The sequence below is a fragment of the Glandiceps talaboti genome, chromosome 7, assembly GCF_964340395.1.
Source record: "Glandiceps talaboti chromosome 7, keGlaTala1.1, whole genome shotgun sequence".
Lineage (NCBI taxonomy): Eukaryota > Metazoa > Hemichordata > Enteropneusta > Spengelidae > Glandiceps > Glandiceps talaboti.
The window spans coordinates 5,022,926-5,038,173 of NC_135555.1; the positions used below are offsets into that span (position 1 = coordinate 5,022,926).

At 36.0% G+C, this 15,248-nt stretch overlaps 1 protein-coding gene and 1 long non-coding RNA gene across 2 annotated transcripts; both read left to right on the forward strand.

The window, feature by feature from the left end:
• The first annotated feature begins 1,316 nt into the window (after window positions 1–1,316).
• On the forward strand, window positions 1,317–3,615 carry LOC144437185 (uncharacterized). The gene is made up of 2 exons (XR_013481001.1): window positions 1,317–1,408; window positions 3,336–3,615. It is a non-coding gene; the product is annotated as an uncharacterized LOC144437185 (long non-coding RNA).
• Window positions 3,616–7,747: 4,132 nt separating this feature from the next.
• LOC144437796 (FAD-dependent oxidoreductase domain-containing protein 2-like) lies at window positions 7,748–14,917 on the forward strand. Its single transcript, XM_078126820.1, has 11 exons — window positions 7,748–7,886; window positions 8,835–9,169; window positions 9,557–9,748; window positions 10,181–10,432; window positions 10,888–11,112; window positions 11,444–11,625; window positions 11,963–12,128; window positions 12,603–12,727; window positions 13,212–13,298; window positions 14,126–14,231; window positions 14,609–14,917. The coding sequence occupies exons 1-11, from the start codon at window positions 7,872–7,874 to the stop codon at window positions 14,790–14,792; spliced, it is 1,869 nt and encodes a 622-aa protein (XP_077982946.1). The 5' UTR covers window positions 7,748–7,871; the 3' UTR covers window positions 14,793–14,917.
• The last annotated feature ends 331 nt before the right edge of the window (window positions 14,918–15,248 follow it).

The following is a 15,248-nucleotide window of genomic DNA, read 5'->3' on the forward strand; positions in this document are numbered from 1 at the left end:
TGAAATGAAAACTTTTAAAAATAAAGTAATCAATGCGAACCCTTGTGATAACTTCTTTAGACGTCAACAGTTATACTTGTTGAATTTTTTATAAATATGGTTTATTATTCGTTGAGCAGTAGAAAATACAATTTACACAAATACATCCTCGTTACTACGAATCTTCGACTCACACTAACATCTTTATAATACAGTTACTTTCCGGCTGAATGAGGAACATTATTTGCATATAAACGTGTATACATACCCGTACAAGTCAAGGTAAATAAATTATTATTTTGAACATTTTGGTACTTCGAGCACCACACTAAGTACTAAATGCAGGTTCGCGTATCGTAGAACGACAACAAAATAATTGTTTGTGTTTTTTTTTACGCATACAACTCAGGCCTTGTGTCTCATCAAATGATTTGAGCACTCCAATTTTATCGAGTTCATTTGAACCATTTTAATCTAACGAATAGAACAATTGTGTCGTTATCTTTGACTTCAACAGAACGATTACGTTGAATACCTTGAGAGTATAAATGACATTTGATATAACACAATAACCATCATTTCTATGTATATACTAATATGGGTAGGTAAATTAAAACTATTCTGAATAAGTTGGTAGAATAGTTAACGTGTACGGTTTACAAGGTATGAATGAAATGGAATTTCGATTGATAGATTAATCCCATCTACACGACACTGAAAATCCTACCTGGGGTAGGACTCGGGATTGCCTCAGGTAGGACGACCTACCGTAGTACGTATAGATGTGGCTAGTGTCTCCAATGATTTCGCCGTTTTGTTGTTACTTATACATACACCGTCAGATTCAAAGAGTGGTATTGTAACATTGCTATGGGGTATTACAATCATTCTTGTTTATTCAGTCAGCCAGTCAATCAATCGTATTTGTACAGGGATAATGTAAAATCTGTTTATTCGTTTATTTCACCCCCAAACCTCCAAATTGGACTTAGAAACAACAGCGCTTCAACGCCTTCGTATTTTGCCTTGGCATTTTGAGTGTTACTTTCACCTGATACAACGTTGTACAATGACCTCATGCATATACAGGCTCCATTGTTTGAGTGTTTTTCAGACTGATGACCTGAACTGACCTCCTGTGAACAATACAGTCAAGAACTATTCGTAAACGTATTTCTATTCACAAGGCTTAGTCATTGTTGCGCAATTAACCAAGGTACTAAAGGTAAGATAGCATTACATCATTTTTAGTTTATTAATTATCTAATATGAAGTTCAAGTTATTCTGTTGAGACTTATTTAACTTCCATTTTTTCCGTTTTTATAATTTGTACAAAGATGGGACGTATGCGGAGACGGACAGATCGGTTGTTTGTATTGCTGCTGTATGTCAACACTTTCATTCTACCTTGCTTGCCATTGGAAACAGGTAAAACTACTGCATGGCAACATCAAACAAACAAACAAACGAACAACAAATATCCGGGTTCATCAAAAATGTTTTCTTTGTACCCGTGGAGTTTTAATATTCACTTACAATTATTGGTGCATATTTAATTTTTTTTCTCACATAGCAGTCCAAAGTGAACTGAAGTGCTAGCGTTATTGTTTAATGTCCCATGTGATGTAATGTGAGCGTACACACTGGCAGTGTGTGTATGTATGTGTGTATGTATGTATGTATGTATGTATGTATGTATGTATGTATGTATGTATGTATGTATGTATGTATGTATGTATGTATGTATGTATGTATGTATGTATGTATGTATGTATGTATGTATGTATGTATGTATGTATGTATGTATGTATGTATGTATGTATGTATGTATGTATGTATGTATGTATGTATGTATGTATGTGTGTTCTAGTTCTAATTGTTGTTTGTTCATTAAGTGTCCTATATGCACTATCTAATAATATATAGTCATTCACTTGATTACAGTATACAAAGATTCGCCCTACTTGGGCTATACCATCAAGTTTCAAATCTCGTTTGTAGATTTTTTTCTGGTGTCTATAAAAGTGATGTATTGCAGTTATGTAATGGCTTGGCTATAGTGGAATGCACTATACATATTACATTACAAAACACCCGCTGTACAGCTAGTCCGACTGTGGTCGATTAATGAGGTGAACTTATATAAGGGTAAGCCGTGGTATGTTATATGATGAATCTTTAATTGGTTTTTTTCTTTTTCAAATAAAATGTTGCCGTCCTCTTTTTAGAGAAACTATCAACTGTTCAGATACTGAGATTATATGCCAGTCCCTTGTACTGGCCTGCATAAGTGCCAGACTACATGAGCGTTGGCATTATGATTAAAAATAAATAGCATATATCATATGCCATGTTTTATAGCTAATTCTCAATCATTGGAAATCGTTGCGTGGAATAATCAGACAGTCACTACTTGAATCCTTTGTTCTTGAGGACAAAAGTTGAAATGGTTGAATAACAAATCATTGTTCATAGTCAGTGGTGTGATATAATGAAGGCTGTCGTTTCAGGAAGTCGATAGGTTGTTGTCAATTAACGACTACTCCATATCACCCAGCATGCAATGGGCTCGTCGAACGGGGAAATGCGATTTTGTGAGAGGAATTAGAACTTATTATACATATTTGGACGAGGAAATTACATGATTATCACTCAGGACAATACACTGGTTGGACTGAATATGGAATAACAGGCACAATAGTTACTTTAAGCTCGGAAAAGTAATTGGGCTACATACTATTAGTCAAAATGAATAATTGGTACAGTGAGTATGTGTCGGAGAGCCTGGTGACTGATTATATCCTGAAACAACGCAACGAGGCGCATATGACGTCATAGAGTAATGAGTGGGTGGGTATACTGGTCTGTTAGTTGTGGGCAGTATGTTCTAGCTGTCAATCATGCCTCATCGTGAGTTACCGGCCAATTTGAAACTTAATCACTGGACGATTACTTTGTCGGTGAGCTTTCGGATTTGGTATTGGACCTGTCTCTTGCTGCTTTAGAGCAAGGGTCAGTTTACAATAGCTGCCAATATGTGAAAGAGGATATCAGTCTTTGACCAACCGTCACTCTCGAAATTTCAAAGGCAATACTTACAACAAATTTCTATGTAATTATGTTGTTTTACCAGTGATAGAACATCGACCGATAGTTTATTCAAATATGTGTTATTCCTGATACAAGTTAGAGTACAAAGTTATTTTAGTTAGTTTCAAGTCCCAACAATTAATCGTATATTAAATAATATTTTTCTAATTGTATTAGGATTTAATAAAGGATATACTTGAATGAGAGAGATGGATGAATAATTATTTTTTCAGATTACTTTTTAAGAACTTTGTTTTTGCTCCAGAAAGTTGTTTGGAATGGACAGACTGGAAGAGTGATGAGAACGGGGGACCTGTAGACCCAAATGGTATGGGAGAATTTGAAATAGTTACCAGCCATGGCTTTTGCGATAGTTCAACCAAGCTGGACAAAATGATTTAACTTGCAGTCTGAATCCTGGATTTCAGTGTTTTCACGATAAGCAAGGTGGCGATAAATGTCTAGATTACGCGATTCGTGTTTTATGTCCGTCAACCTGTGGCACAAGCACTGAACCACTGGAATCAACTAGCTCGTCGAATTTCGGTAAAGTAACCTTCTCTTTTACTATAGTACTTGTGTCATGTGACCGATTACATTAGTAAAATAGACCAAACTAAGGAAGGGTGAAATGTATTTTGGAACGGGATAAATTGTACAAAGTTGGACGAGTGCAATCCAATGACGGGGGGGGGGGGGGGTATTACAAGAAATGTCATATATGATATATGAATGAATGAAAACGTAGTATAATGTTAAAGTTGATGTATGCTTTTGAAGGCACTTGAAATCGTCTTCCGGCATTGTTAGTACAGTCACGGTTTCAAGGTACCCTTTAGCGAATTCTGGTTGATACAACCACACTATTAGATCAAACACATGCGCTCTTATAACATCTATATATATAGAAAGTTATTTGAAATTTACAGCTTGCACTCTTAAGGTATTCCACAATTACCGAAAATCGTTATTTATGCAAATACCTCATTAATATTCACACGGTGTTTACCACAACCTAACAAGTTCTAGCCATTACCCTAAAGTATGTATACCAAATTTCGTTGAATAAGGTAAACCTTTTTTGAGAAAACGGTGACTCAGACCGACCGACCGACCGACCGACCGACCGACCGACGGACACACATATACAAACACACACACACACAGACAGATATCACTAAAACATAACCTTTCCGTATGGGTAAAGAACGTATGAACTCAGGTTATACCCCTTTAAAACAACCCACTCCCAACAACTGCATTTGGATGTATTCTCATAAGAATTTGCGGAGTGTACGACTCTAAGCTGTTTGATTGGCCACCTAGTAAAGTAAAATGCGAAAATGAAATGATTGGATGAGATCCCTGCTGTATTATTGATTGTAATGTAATACTGTATGTATCTCTCCCCTTTCTCTTTATTATCACAGACACGATTCTAGGAATAATGGTGGCCGCCATTACAATAGGTATAATACTACCTTGTCTTGTCGCTGTGTGTATATTTGTATATGCTTACTATTGTTGTTATCATAAGAAGAAAAGAGAAACGAGAATCAGACCAACTGATGAGGATCGTCATATGCAAATTTAGGGTAATACCGAAGAATGGAGCATGGGGTACCATGGAAAAGAGTAATTAAGTTTTAATACGTAATACGCTGTCCCGTTTGGAACTAGACTAGGGGTACGATTTCGAATTTCTAAAACATTTTCTAATGATATCACCTTGGTTTCATTTCTATATGGGTCCTAGCTGAACGACAACATGGAACTGCACTGGGTGATTTTGTGAACTGGTGTGATAACTCGTTTTAAAATGTAAACGTCGCCAAAACGAAATATATGATTATCAATTATAGGAGATCTGTACAAACCCCTGAGTACCATCATACATTACCTGGACGTCAAAATAGTACACTACCTTGGTCCAATTTTCTTGATGACAAATTAAAGTAGAATTTTAATACTGATGATGTCGCAAAGAAGTGTCAGAAACGTTTATGTTTTTGAGATATTTAAATTATTTTGAGGTTGATAGAAGCTTAGGGGTCTTATTCCTATTCTGTAAAACGTTAATGAAAGTGTCTTGACCTTTCCCTTCATCGAATGGTTTCTGAATTGGAGTGCAAAATAAAATAGAATTCACTTCAAAAGATTGTTTCAATTTGTTCCAAAATAATTGGAATACCACACAGACAGCTGTCAGTCTTTTATAATCAATAAATCCAGAGAAAGCACACACAAATTTAGATGTTTATAATCACGTTTTAACACCAGAATTTGGTTTTTGATGCCCGGCTTGCGCTTTATGCCCGGCTTGCGCTTTACAGGTGACGTGAATCCGGCGCAAGTGTTTTCTCCTATTCCAACAACAGTGCGAAATCTTAATGATATATATATATATATATATATAATTGTATCTATTTGTATATTATAGTCGTTGTGATATTTATTGGAATGTTTTTATTTGTATCACAGTTTGTATATATTCGGATTACCCAATTTTGGGATTAATACAGTTCGATAATGATACGATAGCCGCCAAGTGTTAGGGCTAGATTACAACAATGTGTATTCAAAAGCTGCAAGGGTTGTAAGTAAAGTAGTGTATGAAAAGGGAATTGCGTGACACTTGTTCAAGTTAAAACAACAAACTGACATGTTGGCTACTTAGTGGTTCAATTATTTCAACAATTTGTGTATTATTAAGTTATAATATAGTTGTACAAAAATATGTAAGCTAGGTGTAAAACGTACATTTTAAAATATTTACACAAACTTTTATCATCTGATCAACGGACGAATTAGACTTGTGATTGACTCATTAACAGTCAGAACAGATCAGCAAATGGAATTGTCAATATTCAAAATGGTGTATGCGCTCTTATATTTGTATTTTGGGCCAATGGCCATTGACTGCAATAAATTGAGTTGCTCATAGAACACCAAACTTGTTAGAATGTGATAAAATGACTACACGCTATCCCAATGTCAATGACAGCAATTCTTTGCACTATTTGTTGTTTGAAAAAAAAATTGTTACATAATTGGTGAAGGAGATGGGTAAGGTGAACCTCAGATGTTGTGTTACGGATGACAGAATACAACGTTTTAATAACCGCTAAGTTTTGATGTTTTGCGAGGTCACCGTGAACTCTCAGCTGTCATGAATTAATACTTAGAACAAATGTTTGCATTTCGCGAATAGTATTCTACTGAGATGACAACATTAAGTTATTATAAGATCAACAGTGTCAAATAATGACTAATTACAGACAGTTGGAAGAACAATGACGTGATCACATTGTTTAGCTAGTTTTCATACTTGTCAATATCATTTGCATTGAATTAAGGCGACGGCAATACTTCCGTTTTAGTCATTTATGGTGCTGATTACTTTATCACCCAATCATTTGAGTATTGTATATTTTACGTTTATAAGAATTTAATGGAATAATAAAATTATGGATTCACTTTGGGAAGAGACGGTCTGAGACTAGGAGCTTCGATCTGCTCCGTGGCCACCTCCAAATGATCCAGGTTAACCATGAACATAGTGTGTAGTTTGAGCTAATTCCCTAAAAGTCCAAGTCGATCCCGTGTACAGAGTGGAGAGAGAGAGAGTAACATTGAAGGGGGTTACGTTAACAGTAGAGGTAACCCCCCCAATTTGTTACAGTTGTATGGTGAGTATTGACTGGAAACAGTCCAATTATACCATGATTAAAATGATAGATTTTATCTCACGGGTTCAATATCATGGATGTCTAAAGCCCATACGACGTCATCCTAACTTAATCATGAATAATTAACCGACCAACCTGAGAATCACCATCTTTCTCGGTAAATGCTGGTAATCCGTAAGACAAGAGAACTAAAACAAAGGGCTTAGACTCAGATTACCGAGAGTAATTAATAATGTTTATCCGCAGTCCCTGGTTTACCCATAGTCCGTGTAGGGTATATAGTTTACCATACCCAGGTGAAATTATATGATGTGAAGCGCTCAACTTTGTTTATTTCCCATCATGCCTTGTCCAGGCTATAGTCCTGGTCGACGATCCTCAGCCAAATGATAAATTCCATAGTTACAACTTACCTCTCCGTATGTATGATCAGCCGATCATATAGATGGTAGATATTTTAAATGCTCTCATCATTGTTGATCTTGGGATTGTAGTGTCTGGTGTTGACAGCCTCCCTACTGTCCCTAGGAAAGTTGTGTTGAGACATGTCAATAATGAAAAGATAATCAAAAACAAAGTTATGATGGTCGTAGTACGGTAGTGTTCAATACAGCCAAAGTTGATGCTTGAATTGTAGGGATGTTGTCGATCATGGTATATTGTGATTGTTCATGACAAACAAAATAAATCAGTCGATAAACTTACACAAAAATTCACCCCTTGACCAACTACTTGAATATACCTGAAGAAACACAGAAGATGATTTTGTACTGACAATAAATTGCATTGTAAACTGCATTCAATGTTCCATCCTGGTCAGAAATTCAATGAATAATGAACTGACAACACAAGCGATTATTGCATATATGAGCCTTGGCGGCCCTGTCAACCGTTCACCTTTTTGTTATTTAAATTCATTTTGAAACCATCTGTGTTATTCAACACAAACCAAGTAATAATACATTCTTATACGTAGTTGCGACACGACATACCTAGGTGTTCTCGTCAGATAACATACGGTTGATGTTACCTCAATAAGTTAGGGTCATAGAGACCGCAGTTCATCTCTTTGAGACGTCAAGTCTGGTCTACATGGACGTGAATCTCCAGAAATGCTGCAATGGAAGGTAATGTCACCTTTATTGACCATTCAAAAGGGTATTGTTATAACAGCTATCAACAAAACGTGTCGTTCTTGAGGTACGTGTGAACTCGAGTCTTTCGGGGTCAATTTGATCATGTCGTGACGATAACACTTATATAATTGCCACAAATTACTGGCAATTTAATTTGTACCTCTACTCGATTTTTCTAACCTTGCATTGTGCTATTGGTGTACAGTAGGTGTTTGGATATTGTCGTGATTTAGTGACAATGCGGGGTCATATTATATATGGCCGGTTTACACGTGAACGGGGACTATAAATAACCTGATTTGACACTGAGTTTAATAATCCACACTCTACAGTAATGAATCTATGATACAGTGTAGTTGTTCTTTTTCAGACAACACCGAAGATTAATAAACTTGTTTCGACTTTCGAACAAGTTAATTCTTAATAATGCAATAATGCATTACTACAATGAAAATCTATATTAGGATATGTGCACTGTGATATCATCAGTGTAAATACCAACTTGCATTATTTAGACATTATCTAATTTAATAAGAGGGTCAATTAGGCAAGTTGATCATTTAAGTTAAAACCAACAACAGTAACACCAGGTGTTTACCAATCAAGTCAGTTTTTACTATTCTTACGAAGCTGTGCATCAATTTCCATCAAGTTACAATTGGTACAATATTTATTTGAGACATCATGTCCACAGACAAACAAACAGAGAGACAGACAGAGAGACAGACATACAGACAGACAGACAGACAGACAGACAGAGACAGGCAGACAGAGAGACAGAGACAGACAGAGAGACAGACAGAGAGACAGACAGACAGACAGAGAGAGACAGACAGACAGACAGACAGACAGACAGACAGACAGACAGACATACAAAGCTGTAACTATCTTATTTTCACGGAAAGGTAAAACTGACGAATTTTCAAAATTCTCTTTCAGAAAAAGATGAAGTTACTCATCGGCATATTTTTATGGCATTCCTTCAAGTTTATTTCACTGACGTCATCGTCTGATGAATCGGATCACGTTAATGATTACTGTGTGATTGGTGCAGGCCCGTCTGGTCTACAAATGGGATACTTTCTACAGAAAGCTGGTCGTGATTACATCATTTATGAAAAGGCCAGTACGGTTGGTTCTTTCTTTATTCAGTACCCAAGACATCGAAAACTAATTAGCATAAATAAAATATACACCGGGAGGACGAACAAAGAATTCAACTTCAGACATGACTGGAATTCATTGATTAGTGATGACGAAGACTTGTTGATAGGGTGAGTAGGAACATAACTCATTCTAGCACATACGCCAGGCAAGTTGTACACCTTTGGACAGATAACACCGGGTTTATTTTCTGGCCTTTCTACGTCACAACAACTAGCGTCTATATCCTGAGTTCTGTGGTACTCTAATTTTGAGTATTATTTTCGTCGTCTCTCCGGCTGACTCGTAGTGACAAACCCCCTTATGTGACTAGTTTTTGCCAGTCTGAAATTAGAGAAATATTGGCGAATAAGATTATAACTTCATGGCTTTCTTTGTTTGATGATAAGCTAACATGTTTAATGGCCGTGTAATTTCAAAGTAATTGATAAACGTAGTACCGACTACAGAATGTACATCACTGATTCAATGAAATTTGATCTTCATTATTTTGACAGCCGATATACCGAGGATTTCTTCCCCCATGCTGACGTGATGGTCAAATATCTGTCTGACTACGCCCAGAGATACCGATTAAACATTCAATACAACACTGACGTCAAAAATATCAAACGAATTGACGACGAATACTCTGACGTCAGTCGGAAATTTGAGTTGATTAACCAAGTTAATACAACATATACCTGCAGGTAACATTGCATTTATTTTATACTTGTTCAAAGTTTGGAATCAAATTTTGGTCATTTTTAGCCATATACTAGTATTCGTTTCTCGACTGCGGTAGGACACAATTTTTAATCTGCAATCAATTCTTTGGAATGAATGTGGAAAGGAGAGTCAAATTGAATGATAAATCACAGACAAGAAAGTTTCTTCCCTTGTCTGTGAGTATTATGTAGAAAGTTCCAAGATTATGCGTGTTACTTTCTGTCATATTATAAAATTAGGATCTTCAAGTCATTTGATTACACAATTCTATTTTGATAACACTTTCGATTGAAGAACAAACCAGCTGGAGGAAGTCAAGGTACTTTTAAAATATGCAAAGTATAGACCCCACAAAGTCAAATATACCATACAACTCGTGATCATATCTGAATGATTTCTGTTTTCAATTATAGAACGGTTATTGTTTGTACGGGTATCTCGAAACCTAACCGACCAGAATTCGACGGTAGTGAGCATACAGTCGGTTACGAAGACGTATCTCTGAACAGAACTGACTTTATCGGTAAAAGTGTTCTCATTCTTGGTAAAGGAAACTCGGCTATGGAGACAGCTATGCATATTGGTGGAGTAGCAGATTTTATCCACCTCGTATCAGGGTCTTTCACAGAGGAGGCTTACTATACACATTACGTTGGTGATATTAGGTTTGAACATATCTTTCTACAAGGCATTATTTCTGAAACTTTAGTTCTGGGTGCAATCAATATACGTTGATTGTGTGATGTTTGGCTGTGCGCGAAAAAAGACAAAATGACTTGTAAGCCATTTACATTGTCTATACTAGTGGTGTATGGTGGATGGATGGATGGATGGATGAATGAATTGGTGAGACTGGACGAATTTTCAATTATACATTAAACACCTGACTGAAAGTTGAGATTAAGCCTATCCAATACAAATTACACACCAAAATTACACTCTCTAATTAGTGTCACATACACCACAAAGTAAGTTCTAGATGGCTTAAACTTCCCGGATGTGTCAAGGACAAAGTTCAAAACAACTATTGCGATAATATGTTCGATTCTAAATTAGGAGTTTTAGTTACCATGGAAACAGTGCATGAAATATTCTTTTATTTCATATCTTTCTAATTTAGAGCTGTAAATAATGAAATATACGACACATTTTTCCTGAAGTCCCTGGACGGACTTTTGACCTTTCCCCTCGATGACGACTTGACAGTTACCAAAGATGAAGATGGAAAATTCCATGTTGATGGAGCACACGCTATCACTCTGCGAGATAATTTTCTACTTCGTCATCCTTATGACGTCATCATACGGTGCTTGGGTTTCTTGTTTGATTTTAGTATATTCGATGAGTAAGTGACAGGTATTATGTTTGATAGTTTTATGCAATGTAACAAAAAACGAAATCTTGGGAGTTTATAAAATAGCATTCATCCTATCATGTGATTGGTCAGGTCCTAAACACCATCTATCCTTTCATGTGATTGGTCAGAACCTAAACAACATCTATCATTCCATATGATTGGTATGATTCTATCCTTTCATGTGACTGGTTAGATCCTGCACAACATCTATTCTTTCACGTGATTGGTCGGGTCACAATGAACCTTGTGAAGTGCTCCAAATCATCTACATTGACACGTAAGAATTTCAATGACTTTGACATATGATTTTGTCTACTAGATCTTCTCTAGGACTCCAGTCAGTAACACCAAAGAAAAGTTACCACTTGCCTAAGTATCCTTTGATAAATCACGATTTCCAAGCTCATAACGTTCCTGGATTATACTTTGCCGGTACTAATACACACTCATTAGATCAAAAGAAGTCGTCCGGTGGTTTCATCCATGGCTTCCGGTACACAGGTAGTTTGCTTTTACTAAATAAACTCCTGACTCTCCTTTGTGTAAAAAGTCAAAGTTTGCAATAACGCAATGATGAATTGCTATTCGACAGTTTTGCTGTTGCTCATGCTTTAAAGAACGCCATTCCAGGAAATAAAGGCATTTTCATAAAACATGGGTTCTGGAGAGTCGTTTCGTGATTTTACATCACATACAATTACTTACAATTTCAAAGAAACATCACTATATAAACATGCCATGTGTTTATATATTCAGTCTCTTCAATATTTATATATAATAATAATAATAATAATAATAATAATAATAATAATGATAATAATAATGTCTAATTTTCAAGCTCGTGTACTGCATCGGATACTGGAACACCGAAACCATGGCGAACCATGGCCGTCAATTCGTCAACCTATCACAGAACTACTGAATCACCTGGTGAAAAGAATAAATGAAGCTTCCGGTTTGTACCAGATGTTTGGCGTACTTGGTGACGTAATTTCTCTTTCAAGGTGAAGGCATCATAATGTTTGCTGTCTTACTATTTGAGCATGACGCACATGTATGTAGTTATATTAGTAAGCCATCTCTCAGTCAGTACCATGTTGAAATGAATAGATACTAGTACATTGACATTGATAGATTATACCATAACCTTCCCGTCTGTGAGGCAGACGGTCCAGTCAGACAAACTCACATTAAGGCAGACAGCCATTAAGACAGACGGTCCAGTCAGACAAACTCACATTAAGGCAGACAGCCATTAAGACAGACTGGGTGACTGAGTGAGACAGACACGTACACATGCACATACATACATACATACATACATACATACATACATACATACATACATACATACATACGTACGTACATACATACATACATACATACATACATACATACATACATTCATACATACATACATACATACATACATACATACATACATAGTCAAATTGCTTATATTGATTTCTATTCCAAAGAGATGGTACCTCGTATGAATATTTTGAAGAATATCCTGTCAAGTTACTGTGGGATTTTAAAAACATAACTGGCCAAACAGCTGATTCGGTCATTGTGGTACTTTTGGAGTATGGAAAAGACGATGGTAAGAATGTTTCGCTATCGAAATATACGAATTGTGGTTTTGTTTATTTATCAGTAGATGTTTGGTTTTGATATGTTTTACCATTGTGTATAAAATACATTACGAAAATGGTATGACGTCGGTCACAAAAATACGTAGTAGTTTACTATATTGCACAACAAGCCCTCGGCCATGAATAAGTGAAAGGAGATATACCACCCAAATGGGTCAGTTTCTCACGACAACGTAGTTCCATTTTTCGTTTAAATATTCCTTGAGGGGTCAGTCACTTTTAACTGACGGTTTTATTTTAGAGGAGAGTCACTTTGGTGCATTGAAATGACTCTTGAGCAACTGCAATTTGTCAAATTTTACATTTATAATTGCGAGAGGAGGATACCCTCCCATAACCTCCCCAAATGTCGGAGACTGTGAGAGTACCACGACGAAAAAAAGACCCGTGTTTTGTTTGATGTCGACCGTCTGTATTGTGTTTTGTCTTCAGAGGTTCATGAATTGGGTCTTTCTAAGCTAGGCCACAAGTCGTACTTCATACATCCTGTTCTGTATTATTATGATAAACTACCAACAGGTAAGTATACTCAGCCTAGTAAATAAACCACGTACTGCTACAAAGTTGTATTCATGATGATTTGAATGAACTCAATTGCCGCCATGTGTTTCATGAACGTTATAGCTTCGTGTTGTTCAGCGTTTTTTCACTATTATACTGTTTGCATACTGTATACCCATTTCAAAGATCATGTTATTATTACCTTGGTCGATCTTGTATACATGTATAACAAAAAACGCATTTTACAACTTCTTGATGTAGCTTTTAATAATAACTTTAATGAGTAATTTGCATAATTAATGATTTTTTGCACTTAGGCAATATCTAGAGAAGGTAAGCTTCAAATTGAAAGAATTTGGAATATACATTGTTTACAATTTCGATAAAGCTTGTCGATGTAGCTTTTAAGTTTAATGAGTAATTTGCATAATTGATCAGCTTAAGAATGCAAGCTTCAAATGTCATGTAATTTTGTACATACATCCATGATCTAAAAGCATGTGTCCTGTTGATGTAGTTTTAATCTTAATGAGTCATTTGCATAATCAAAGAAATTTACCTCTTATAAAGGGATATGCCATATGTAAGGCAGCTCGGAATTTCGCATTCTGATGCGTGTAGGAACCGATCGAATTATTCAGTTTACACGTGGTTATTTCTATTGTAGCATAGGGTATGAGGAAATGAACGTCCTTGTGCTGTAGTGGGAAATCGAATGTAGGATCATTCGTTGAAGCCATTGTAAGCTGATGAAGGAAATATCCATTTGGTATAAATGTGTACTTAGTACATTGTTTTTTCGAATGGACTATTTATTTACATTTCATTTACTATTACATTTACAGAAAGTTACATGAATGAAACTGATGACGTATTTGATGTATTGCCTCGACCATCCAAAATACATCACATGAACTCTGACTTTCTGACGTCATGGAAATCACCTAACAGGTAGGAAGGGCGATATTCGCATGGCTCCACCATAAGGAATTGTTCGTTTCGACCTGATCAAAATCCCCATTAAAAATATCGTTCAAATTCGTCTTGCTCTTGGTAAATTGACAATATTGTCTTTATTAAGTATTTATTAAGTGGAAAATATTCTTGAAACAACAAAACCCAAATATGATAGCTGACATTTCGACAAATGTAAGGAAGAAATATAAAAGGGATGAGATATAATAAGAGCACGTGGTTAAACACAGATGGAAACTATGCAAAAAAAATGTGTATCAGTTAGTGTTCTGATTTATATGTAATAATTCCTGATACATGTAATTTACTTATCCTTAATACTTAATCTTGTTTGTCTCCATTTTTTACCATAGCCATGTCCTGCCTCTTCGTCGTTTCATAGAAAATATTTTGGAAAGAGACCTACGATATTTCTATGACGATCAGTGTTTCCGCTTTGCGATGACACGTGGAGAAGTGCCAAGTACCTGTCAAGACTTCTATCAAAGAGGAATTGGTATCCCTGGGCAGAAGATTGGCAAAATTCTGTATTTGTAGCGATTGGGAAAATAATTACTGAATTTAAGTGCAATGATAAAACTAAAATCTAAGAAATCGTGTGAAACATGTTCATAGCAGTCAATCTTCATGACGCATGTAGGCGGTACCCGAGTTATTGGACAGATGAAAAGATTGTAGTTTAGCCGCCAGAATGCATTAATTAAATCAAATTGGAACGTCCTGCATTTTCTTGGGCTCAAAACTTCTTTAAAACTGTTTTGTGTTCTCCTTTCACTTTAGTCTTTTCGGGTAAGTTTTTGTTGTATTGCATATTCTTTTGTTGTGTGTGTGATTTCTGAATATTTTCGCCGAATAAAACCAACCAATAAATAGCTTACATTGCTGTAGTTGTATGATTCTAGCTGCTTGTTGAGTGTTTTCATTCACTTTTCATGATTTTAAGGTGTCAAATATATATTTCACGAAATTTCTGGAGAGTTAAAGTTGTTCAGA